The sequence below is a fragment of the Amia ocellicauda genome, chromosome 19 (genome assembly GCF_036373705.1).
Source record: "Amia ocellicauda isolate fAmiCal2 chromosome 19, fAmiCal2.hap1, whole genome shotgun sequence".
Taxonomy (NCBI): Eukaryota; Metazoa; Chordata; class Actinopteri; order Amiiformes; family Amiidae; genus Amia; species Amia ocellicauda.
The window spans coordinates 15,963,024-15,975,807 of NC_089868.1; the positions used below are offsets into that span (position 1 = coordinate 15,963,024).

At 36.1% G+C, this 12,784-nt stretch overlaps 1 protein-coding gene across 1 annotated transcript in view; it reads right to left on the bottom strand.

Moving 5' to 3' along the window:
- Positions 1-4,162: 4,162 nt before the first annotated feature.
- The window catches only part of st6galnac3 (ST6 (alpha-N-acetyl-neuraminyl-2,3-beta-galactosyl-1,3)-N-acetylgalactosaminide alpha-2,6-sialyltransferase 3), an 81,289-nt gene continuing 72,667 nt past the window's right edge, over positions 4,163-12,784 (bottom strand). Inside the window, exon 5 of the mRNA XM_066692040.1 lies at positions 4,163-10,324. Within this exon, the coding sequence (XP_066548137.1) occupies positions 10,135-10,324 (190 nt within the window). The 3' untranslated portion in view covers positions 4,163-10,134. The remainder of the gene's footprint in view (positions 10,325-12,784) is intronic.

The window sequence follows — 12,784 nt, forward strand, 5'->3', positions numbered from 1 at the left end:
CTCCACATACAGTCATTATTGTATTGTTTTAAGTCGTTGAAGAGCCTTGCTTTAATAATGTCACTGAAAGTTAACAATGCTTCCAAGCTCATATTCTGTTCTCTGGGGATTGTTGTGATTCAGCAGATGCAGAATTTCAGCTGATTGCCCCGTCTCCTGGTGGAATCGATTAAATGACTGAGGAGAAATTGTTTTAAAGCCAAAACTGCAAAATATTGTGAAATACTCCCCACTTTCAAGGCGCATTCGGTTGGTTTGGCAATTGGGATCGAGTGCTGGCTCCCGTAGAACGTGCAGTGGAATTTGAGGAAGTTTGTTGCAGAAAACCACAGGGAGTTGTATCAGTCTATTCACGATGCATTTGGTTTAAAAAAATCCTCTATCCGAAAGAACAAAAAAAGGACTTCTCTTTGTATACATATGATATCTGAAGTTAGTCTGTATGCTGACACTCCTTTTGCAAAGAGAGATCGGTCTGTTGTCTGAGCTGTGCAAATGTACAATACTAGAATAAAAATGGGTAACACAAGGTTTTCTTTTAAAATATAAATTTTGGAACAAATAAAAACAACAGCACATAGTGTACTTTGTTGTGTTAGTGGCAAAAATCTTCATAGGGAACATTTGAATGGGGGAAATAAACTGATAAGTAATTCAAAGTAAATTGAACAACTCAATGCAAATTCACATGACATTAACACACCACGAGAGGAAATCTTTGTAACCCCCCCCCCCCACACACACACACACACACACACTCTTTTGTGACATTTGCAATTTACGGAACTTCTTTCACCATAAATCTTGAGAGATTTTTCCCTCCTGTTAAATACTCAAAATAATTATGTAGAAGGTGATAATTGCAGCGTAAGTGCCTATGCCGGTGTGGATGGATTTATAGAGCCTGGCAGGTCAATAGATTTTGGACCGAGATCTTTAACGATGGATAATGAGATCAGTAGATCTGTGGCACAAACTCAGAGCTGCTGCTTGTTTCTCTGACCCCAGGTGAAGACTTGATAAATTCATAAGGCAATGGAGTTGTGCAGCGCTGTGAGCACAGAAGAACAGCTCCGACTTCCCCGGGAGCCTGGTGCTTATTTGGCTTTTGCAACATTTTAGATTCATTGTTTTACAACCAACCACTTCATATTAATGTTGCAATGGTAGATGTTTGAAGCAGTGTGAATCTAGAACCCCAAATTCCCATTTAAAAATATATACAAAATGTTGTGAAGTCTTGATAAACAATATGCCCATTCTAGAAGACACACAGTTGAGCAGTTATCATCTCAACAAATTCCAACAAATGTTGGAATAAATAAATTGAATGGCTTCGAAACCCTTGCTTCAAAGGACTCACATCTTTATCGCAATTCTCCTTTAAGGTATCAAATTTCTCTTAGCGACCTCATTAGATTATGGCCTTTGATGTGTAATCCCACTAATTTTGGCACTGTCTTTCATTGCCCCATTACATAAATTGTGATGATGTGACCTTTCAGCTCCACCGGCATCCATTCCTCTGTACTTAATAAGACAGTACAAGAAATCAACATGACAATTTAAACTCTTACCCCTGGAATTTGGCTTCATATTTTACAAACGGAAAAAGGATGACTGACAAGAATCCATGTTTGCTGTGAAGCTGAATACACAATGAAAGTGTTGAAATGATTTAAAATAAATGCCCAGTGTAGATCTATACGGGATGGAGGAGGCATCATACCCTACATACCTAAAGGATGTGGCAGTGCTTGATAGGCTGAAAAGGGAAATAAAAAGGATCCATTCAACCTGAAAACATTTCCTGATTGAACCGTGGCATCAAAGCATCTCGGCAAACGCAGAGTGCACATTGACTGCACGAAGGCCGAAGGGACACATGGGGTTTTCATCAAAATAGTCCTGGTATTAATGTTTATTTGACAGCTCATGCTGTGTCGTCAAAACTGAAAATTGACAGGGGTTTTGTGTGAGCTCGCGGGAAACTATATTTAGTTGAATCTGATCCCTGTGTTTTTGGATTATCAGACATGCCAGGGATTTCATCTTACTTTCCTGGAAACAAAACACTTCTGCCGTGGTATGGACAGGATTTCGAACACGGACACAACCTGGTAGATTTCTCAGTTTCTCGGGATGTGTTGAACTGTTGAGAGCACTTCCTGTCCGTCTCTCGGAGGGGACAATCAGCTGATTGATTGATGATGAGATACGGCAGTTTTTTTATTTTCTAAGACTCGTGTTAAAAGGAAATGACGTGCATCTCTGTAATACCTGCAGAGTGCGTGTATAATCCACCAACATGACTGGGAGATTACAAATTCTTCAGTTTTTCATATAAGCCGTTTAGCCATATAAACAGTACATCCATAAACAGTTTTGCTCAATAAGTTATCATCATCTAGTGGAATTTGTTTGGTAAACTGCACTTCGTAATGATTTTTCTTGTTTTGTATATATATATATATATATATATATATATATATATATATATATATATATATATATATATATATATATATATATATAATATATTGAGAATATAGATAATAAAACTGCAGATGCTTCACAAATTGTTCATTATAACTGTAATTCAAAATTGTGAAATTCTGTAAAATACAAGATTAATCACTACATGTAAATGGTGGATTTATTATAGTTTTAACCTCACAAGGCATTTACTACCTTTAAAATCTGTTTACAAAAGCTACAAACCCACTGGAAGAAAAATCTTGCAACTAATGGCTCACTTGTTTGCTGTTCCCTCTTTAGATTGTTTCTTACAGGCCTGGTCTGTTGAAATTTAATACACTGTTCTCTGTAATGCTTTTTCCATTACGGGCACCCACAGCCTTTTGAAGAATGTCCAATCTGACACTGTGTATGTCTAACCGTGTTCGGATAATATAAAAATACATTAGGATTCCTTAAAATGTCTTAAATTACATCCCTTTAAGTGTTTTATATTATCTAGAGATGCCCCCCCGTTGCTTGCTTTAGCCAGTTTCTGTCTTAACACAGATCACTGACAGATCATTATAGCTACAAAATGGCTGGCAGACTTGCATTATTTCAGAGCATAATGGCATTGGTACCCATTTATAAAACCGTCTAGGAAAAAACACTGCCTATCTGCTAACTATACTAAGTGCATTACGAACTGTTGGGATATTTTACAAAGAAAGCCTCTGAAATGCACTGTATATTTACATTTATTACAATCTCTGCAACTTACAAAACCATATGTATATGGTCTCACACCCCGGGTCCACTATGCTCTTTATCTTTAAAATCCAGATGGTGAGCCAAGACAAGATACACGAAACAATCTGTTATACCGATAACATTTCACTTACTGAAGGCCTCTTTCCACAGATAGGAAAGGTCAGCTTCCCAGTTTCCCGCCTTGGTAAAATATTAAAAAGAATTGGTTCTGTGTAGCCTGACACCCCAGGACAGATGCTGTGGATCTCCAATGCAAGTCCAACATTATTCCTCACCTTCAACGTTTTCCACCAGGATGCTCTGAAAGTTTATTTTTAAGTGGGGAAGAAGCTTTATGGGATAACAAGTTGCTGGCAAGCAGATAAAGCAGAACAATTTGAGCCGGCTATAAACAGCACACACAAGCTCGAACAATAGGGTTCAACGTGCCTTTTTATCTCCATCCAATTCTCCCTGGGTCGAGTCAAAAAACCACAACTCACCTCAGGAATGCCAAATCAGGCACTGCTGAGAAATGAAGGCATTTAGGAAGCGACAGATCGGCTTCAAACAAACTTTGTTGCTTTGCAAGGATGTCTGTGGGAACATCCCCTTCAGATGGAAATGAAGGGTCAGAGAACAATAAATGAATTAAACTATTTATTTAAGACTTTTTATTACATCAATGAATCTTCTTTCCATAACACAAACTACATCAAAGGTCAATTTAATGATTGTAATCACGTGTGTGTGTGTGTTAATATACCTGAACTTTTATTCTACCATGATACTATGAGAGTTTGATCATCTTAAATAACTTTATAGTCACCATATGATCACTTCTCATAACAAAGAAAGATTTGCATTTATAAAAATACGTGCTTTCAACACCGTTTTCACTGCCATTCCTATCGACAATGCATGAAAGGAGAACAAAACAGTTACAAAAGGCTTTTGTCAAGTTTGTTTATTCTATAAACAACATTTTGACAGTCTTTAAAACTGAATGTACAAAAAGCACTTACAAAGGTTGATGTCATAAGGGAAAAGGGGACACTGTAAATTACAATAAAACAACAAGAGTATTATAGAAAAGAACAGTTAGTGTTATAAATCAAGTGTTGTGTAATGGAATGCAAAAGTAAGAAAAACAATTAAACCTCTTTACAAAACATATTTGCAAGTAAAAAAAAGTAAAAAAAAGAACTTAGGGCACATTGAACAAAACCCAGCAGTGTTTCACAACAAAAAATGTAAACAGTTTTTCCTGAAATACAGATGTAAAAGGATTTCAGCAGGTTGCCAAGTGAATTTAACACTTATTTTCTTAGCTAACTGTTTCTGAACTAGGACTCCAACCCTTTTTTAAGTATGAAAATAAACACTGTTGTAAAAACATTTATGTCATTTATGATTATTTTATTGCAAACAGCGAATTCCTTAATTAATCTAGAATACTAGGCCAGGCCAATGGCCATTTTGACCGCTGTGAGGATTAGTTCTGTACTTGAATTTGGCCTTTAAATCATTAACACAGAAATTACTTTGTTTCACTAATTAACAATACTACAGATATATATTTTTTAAATTCACAGGTTAAAGGCTTTCTCCTGCTTTAAAGGACACCATTCTTAACATTTGTTTCTTGATTAAAACAAAATGATTGACACCATGGAAAACAAAGAAGGATAACACGACTAATAAACCACAGTCATTTTGTGGGTTGAATACTAAAGAGTTTGTACTAAATTAACTTGAAAATAAATTAAAAATACACACAATGAATGGGAAAACCAGGCACTTTACAAAGCTCCTTTTTTTTTTTTTTCTAACATCCTACAATTAATTTACATTTTAATGAGAACCAAGTAGAATTTGCATAACAGCTATCCATCATGACACTAATGTTTTAAATAAACCACAACTCCAAAGAACATAGATGCACCTAGACCTTTAAGCCATTTGTCTGAAGTAAGATCAAGGTTGTCAGTTAGAACATTTGCATTATTCTTACTGAACTTGCTAAACAGAAATGCCAACAGAAGATAGAAATAGAAGCCGGAGTGTTTCTGTGAGAAGCGACACTTTGATAAAATTAGTTTCTCTACATTTGACAATGCTTGTAATGTACAAATCCTCAAGATGTGTACATTTTGCAGATTTTTTCATAATTCTTCACTTTAATACAGTACAAAACACATTGCATGTTTCTTCCACATTTCAGCATAATTATTTTTTAATTCTACTTACTTATCTTATTTTGGACTGATAGATGTATATTTCCATACATTGACTTGGAAATATCCACAATACTCATATATATATATATATATATATATATATATATATATATATATATATATATATATATATATATATATTGTTTTATGTAAACGTAAATGGGTTATTTGTAGTATTTCTAGCAGTACCAGTAGTAGTAATAATATTAATAGTCTTGAAGTCAGGTTTGAGAATCTTCCTTTAAAACATATCTGGCAACATATCAGGCAATTTCAAAATGATTTATGTACATGTTTACTCATAAATAAACAAACTGGATGCAGTGCTCTTGGCATTTCCAGTCATTACAATTAAAACTCATATTTTGACTCATATGGATTGATTTTCATTTCTTTGTATGATAAGCATCCTCCCTCTTCGAAATGTTATTTCTTTATCCATTTTTTAAGAGGTCTACATTTGCAGTGCTTTGTACAGAAAAAAAATGGAAATGATTTTGGTTTTAAAAGGTCAGTTGAAAGAGTAGTCTCTTCATGGTATGCTTAAATTGCCAGTGACCCATTTTCCCACTGCAGAGTAATTTAAAGAAGAACCTGTGCAGTTTTAGCAGGGAGATGATGCCAATGTTAAAATCTTTGCTCGACTGAGACGATTCAAATTCTGAGCAACACTTCGAAGAAATCTTTTTCAGCATTTGGTTACATTCTTAAAATCTAACTCCACTGATGCATTGATGTACAATTAAAATGTTTGAAATCATAAAGTTTTAATGGATTGCTGTACTTCAAAGCAACAGTATAATACCTCAGTATCCCCTTAGCAAAACAAACCTAACATAACCACTGCTAAAACTTGCAATATGTTTACAGTGCTGTTTTTCAGCACTAGTTTGCTGGTTTACTAGCAGTTTTGTTTTTGTTTGATATTGTCTTCGCACTTGTCGTTATGGCTTCATTTTCTTATGTAAGTACATCTCATAGAGCATCATGTTTGTTAAAGTAGGAATGTATGGTTCTAATAATGAACATTATAACCTGTCTCTCGCCGTATTCAACTTTATCACCTTCAAATCAACAGAAGAAAGCTTTGGTCAGTTATGAATAACAGGAATAGAAAATTAAGAAAAACAACGAAATACTAAAACGATCTCCACTTCACATTTTCACCAAAAAAACAACAAAAGGTATCGGTCAGGTTTGGGAGTGACTTTTACAATATAGCATTTAAACTTTCCGTGAGAAAACACTGGGTTGTACTGTATTTACACAGTTCGATGTCTCATCCTAAAGTGACTGAAACATCCCGATGAATAATGGTACTTTCGGTGTCTCACTGACAAACACTGACAGGCGCACACCTGAATGCACAGTTAAGCTTGACACAAATGCAACCTTAACTTGAATCCTCATCAGTCAGTAAATCTCTCCTCTGCTCAGCCCGTAAGACCAAAACAAACCAAATCAAATAAACAAAAATCGATTAAAAATCAGAGTCTTCTACAAGTCTGGCTTCTAAAGGATTGTTGGTGATGGCTGGTGATGCTGTTGAAGGTGGTTTGTAGACGTAGTGGCCATTTTATGAGGGAATAAGAACCACTTTAAATTTAAAAAAGAACCCCAAAAAAAAAACACTTCACACACACTACAGTACAGCCAAAGTCCTTTTCAGAGGCACTTATGCGCAGCTATTTCTGGGACGGAATGCAACATCCATTTTTCAGCACAACAGGACACATTAAATTAAATTGCTTCTGAACATTTTGTTCAATATTACTGCCACTGAATGATGGAAACTGTGGGGGACAACTAAGAACCCAGAAAAGGACAGACTGCTCAGTGCCTCTACCCCCAGTGAAAATAAAATAAGTAGGTATTGAACAATGTTTTGTGCGTGTTTATTCAAACACATACCAGCGTAGGAATAATTCCTTGCCTACAGTTCAGGGCTCGTTTTGATGACTGGTCATGCCCATCCATGCAGAGCGCAACAATAAACAACAATAATGGTGATTATTTTCATAATTGGCATGGCTCCCTTCTCTTCAGCCTGGTTTCTGAGGCTGATCGGAGCCTCAATACACATTTCTGTATTTGTATTTCATTTAAAATATAACCTACACATTGTTACTGATTTTATCTCAGTATTTATTACTTAGTCATGTTTTGACGAGAGATACAACAAAGAACGGCTTGAACTGGTGCAGATATCACCACCTCCACACTACTACTACTTCAATTGACTGTGTGTTAGGAGGTTATCTACACTATTACAGTAGACTGACAACTGCAGAATGCCTTGATAAAATATGAGTTTAAAATTAATCAGGAACATATCAGTCAACAGTCCTAAACTTCTGAAATGTGGGGGATGAGAAACCTTGGCAGCAACTCTGATGAAAAGTACTTATTACGTAAATCATTCTGCATCTGAAACTGTCAAGGCATCACAAGGCAATGGTGAAAGGCTGGTTTTGTTGAGCTGCCAGATGACACAATCGTACATTAATTATAAAGTTATAAAACCTTCTTAATATACTACATGCTGTAATGAGTTCTGAAAAGGTTACATAGCAAGGCATAGCTTAATAAATGACATTGACATATATGGCTGACAGTTCAAAGTTAAGGGAAAAACAGCAAATATATGATCATATGGGAGGAAAAAAATTGGCACAAACACAATCACATACAGAGAGGCCAAGAGACAGAGAGTAAGTGAGGGGAATGCATTGTGTTGTATCAGGCACCATATGTCACAATATTCTACACTTAATTAAAAAAAAATAATGCATTAGGGCATTCCACAAGTACTCTCCAATGTTGTATAGTTTCACTGCATTTGTAGGCATTTGTAGGTATTTTGCAAAGTCTCATTATTTTATTGTTACTAGTATTTCAATTAAAATGGGAAGCTACAATGATGACCTTTAACCAAGTGTAAAATTCAGTATGTCAGCTGCTGAAGACAGCAGTAAATATGCACTCCATAAATTATGTTTACCCATAATCTCTGTATCATAATATTCAAGAAAACCTATAACTGTTTATTTCAGTATTTAAAATAATACCACAGCTTCGATTTGTATCAGCATTGTTTTTCACAGACTACTGTTTGAATTTCCTTTGAAATCAAATAAAACGAATCTAAGAAATCTCTCTGTGACTGAAGGCTGGAGACCACAGCATGCGGAGAATAGGATTTATAATATGTACTGGGACGGACCTAACGGACAAGCCTCAGGCCTTCAGAACTGCAAGAGTAAGCCTTCTGGTGAGATATCCGTCATATTAAATCAGCCGAGATCTCCCAGAACTCGTAGTTTCATTATGAACAGAGTCACTGGGAGGAAGGCTGTAAAGAGGGACTCTGGCACTGGATGCATAAAGACAGACCTGGGAGTCTGAGTGAAACTGGTTTCCATTTGGACTCATACAAGACAGAAGATAAGATGTAGGTAAGCTAGCTTTGACAACAAGTCAGGAGACAATCCTAGGACAGAAATGATGTTCCACAGGTCATTATAATAGTTTTACAATCAAAATAATTCAAATTTCCCACACAAAAGCCTTTTGCTCCCAAAGTGTTATTTGGATCTTCACTCCCAAACCCAGTACAATGCCTTTGCTTATTGATGTCTCCAGACATGCAACACATCCAGACCTTGTAGAATATTATAACAATTTTCTTTCATACTTGAAGCATTTGAAAACACATCCTCACACGTTTCATTCTGTAGTCACATGAATGACAAATGGATTTTAAGCATACTTAGCCAAATGCTTTAAACATTACTTAACATTACAAGGTCATAGATAGGGAAATCATTATTAATTTAATTATAGAACTCAAGAACTAAGTTGTGAATGTGGCGGTTTAGTTAATTTGGCAATAAGGCAAACTCGCTATTCCTATTAGCCTAATCAAGAGACTGCAGGTAGTATAGCTTGGATGCCCATTTATTGTACACTCCTGCTCAGTGTGAACATGGTATAATACTGCTCTTGCACTGTAGACCACAAAATCCACTTTTATGCAACCAGACCCCTGTACTGAATCAAAGAGGAGATGGATAATTGGCTCTCGGGCTTCAGGGAATTGTAAAACTGTGAAAATTATTTCAAGAAAAGCTTTATAGACAAATTATAGCAAAGAAATCTATTGCATTGTTTGTTTTTGTATCTTCATGTTCATGTTCTATGGTAAAAAGTATTAAACTGTTTATAACTTAACGATAACTTAACAACATCAGGCAGCAGCAAAACAGGCGTGAAATCTCTTGAAGGTAGTGTTCGTTGGCTTGATTGAACACTGCACCCAGTTGCATCTCAGTGACATCACTTTGATTTCAGAATTCCACAGTAAAAAAAGAACACATGTAAAATGCATCCGTTTTATAAGATGCAGTTCAATACTATTTTAATTACAAGTGATTGTCCTTTAGGGGAACCCCTTGTTCTTTCTAGCAGAATTTCCATTGAACTAAATGGAAATGAACCCCCCCTCCCAACAGAAACCTTTGACAGACCCCTCCAGTAAAAATAATCCCCTCTACTCTCTGAGCAGTGGTAATGGATTTGATTTGGTCAGAACACCACTGTATGTCAACTTAAAAATAAAAGTAACAAAAAGCTTAAACGGTAGTGTTCTTGAGGTGGTGTCGTCTGATGAAGTGGGTGCTCAGTGTCACGAGACTGACCACACAGGGTGTGAAAATTTAATAGCATGTGTTTTGGCCCATTTAGCGAAAACTGATTTTTCAGTAATGAACCTGTGACCTCCGTACGGGGCACTTTCATGCAAGAGGTATTCGGCACATTCATCTCGGTTCCCGGCTTCGTAGTAGTGGTACGGGACTTTCCTGTAGCCTTCGGCCCTGTCAGACAGAAAGATAAATCAAAATTGATACGTTAACAAATAATGAGGAAGCAACTGTTTTATTTCATTTTGATTCTTATACAGGTAAGAGTTTAAATGCCATCAGATGCATGTAGAAAATTGTCGCTGGCAATTTGAAGGAGTCCACTTCACCTGAAGTTAATGAGCTGATTCTGTGTGCCAGTCTGTATGAATATTGGATGAAAGTGAAGAAGTGGAAAACAAATGTTCTGATTCTTACTCGGCTAATGACTCATTTGAAAGTCATTTTGCCATGATTATTTCATTAGAAAAAGACTGAATTTTCACTGACATAAGCAGCTATTTCTAAGAGCTTTTCCACCCTAATCACTTTTATTTCAGATTTTTGTATTGGTTTAGATTTGTGGATGGAAAATCATTCTTTTAAATGCTTTACCAGTGTGTACTGTATTGGAACAGGAGGGATCTGGATTGTAGACCTGGGATTTACCTCAGAAACCTTAACACCAGCTGAGTGATATTTCAACACTGTTCAGTTAACTTAAAAGAGTATGTTAAGGCTGTGATTTCCATTTGTAAAAACAATGTATTTGCTTATATAGCACGGTGCACTGATTTTCTTACATTCTCTGGTATGCGTGCTTGTTTCAACTGAACAAATATGGACAAACAGAAATACACATTCACACTGCTTCTGTTTCAATAGGTTTTAGTCAATTATGCAAATCTATACTTGATTCATACTGAATGCATAGTTCTACTTATTATACAAATATAAAGCTGAACTTCGTACTGGTTTGCATTTGGCTCTGATTTACTTCGGTAATAATAGCATGAGGGAGAGTGGAAACAAACTCAACAGCATACAGAGACAGGTTTCTGGAGTTATTTATTCATGTTTAGAAGCTAAAATATCATGGCATTACAGTACCCGCTAGAATACCTTTCTGGGAACACACCTAGTGAATTTTGATAAGGCTGCTTTTGACACAGGTCCATTGCTATTCCAACACCACACATTATCTACCAAAACAGCACTGACATTTCATTATCCGTGGCTATATATTTGTCAGTCTAACATATATTACCATGACTTAAAAAGTATTAATTGAGGAATGCTGTGTGCAAGAGGGAGCATTTTATTAACAGTGTGCATTAATTGTTGAACCCAAACCAGCATTTTGTCAAAATGTAATATTTGTCAAATAGAATAGTGTTTTTTTTTCTTTCTTTCTTTAAATAGTGTTAGAAAGGTGCATTGAGTTAATGTCATTGTATTTTTAATCTAAAATAAGATTCTAATCCTCCTTTAATTCTCCAAGGCACAGCAAAGAAAATGGCAAAGGAGACTGAAAACCCCTTCTCATCTCAATGATATTTACACTTCAAAAGCTCATTGTACCGTACCCAAGACAAAGGTAACCTTGATTCTGCGAGCACTTCTGTTTTTTCAATTCATCTTGGGTATTACTTTAACAGCTCATAACCATCTTTTACCCATCTTCTGTAGATAAATATAGCCCAGAAAATATGAACCATGAATGTAAGAATAATTAACATTCAACACCTTCCTTAGAGCTGTTAATGCTTTTGCAACTCCTTGAAATGTTTAACATTCCTTGGGAAAATGAACTTTAAAAACCCTTCTAAGGGGATGTAGAAATTGCTATCATCCAGGGGGGTAAAAAAAGAAAAGCTTTCATCCATTGTTGTGAATAAGCTTTGTGTGTATGTGTGGTCACTGAAAGGCCTGAGGTAGGTATCTCTCCCGTTCCCAGTGGTGCCGAGCACACGTCGTGGATTGCACACATCTCAAAGACAGCACCTTTGCTGTAGGCAGTAATAACCTTTGCTTTGCTGTGAGAAAAGCAAAGAATCCCATTTTCCTTCATGGTATTACTTCCTGCGAAGAGCTAGAGATTCAAATACAACACACTCTAAAGCAAGATCACATAATCCATCCTTGGTACAACCATTTACTTACATTGAAGGTAAATGTAATGTCAGTAGTTTTCAATTACTAGTATTCAAGCCATGTTTGATACGGTGACATTCAGAATCCCCCCCACCGATGACAAGCCCGCAGTAGAGCCAGCCATTCCTGAGCTACAATGCACGGCAGGGTATGTGTTTTACGCCAATCAAGAGGAGCTTTACTGTGAATTGACCAATCACTAGATTAATTGATTTCTGTTAAGCCTCTGATTTCAACACGGCCTTGTTCTGCAAGCTGTTAGTTAGTAAAAAATTGAATAAGGCCACAGAAATAAGTACTCTAAGATATGAACATGCTGTATACCATTCAATTTCATATTATATTATATTCATAGATGTTTTAAATTATATCTGGGGTCAAATGTACCAGGTGAGAACTTTTGGGAGTGTTAACATCTTATTAATGTCAGTATGGAGGGTTTTTACCATTTTCTTCACAACATATGCCGTCTTATATTATGGAAATGAATACTCTCTGGGA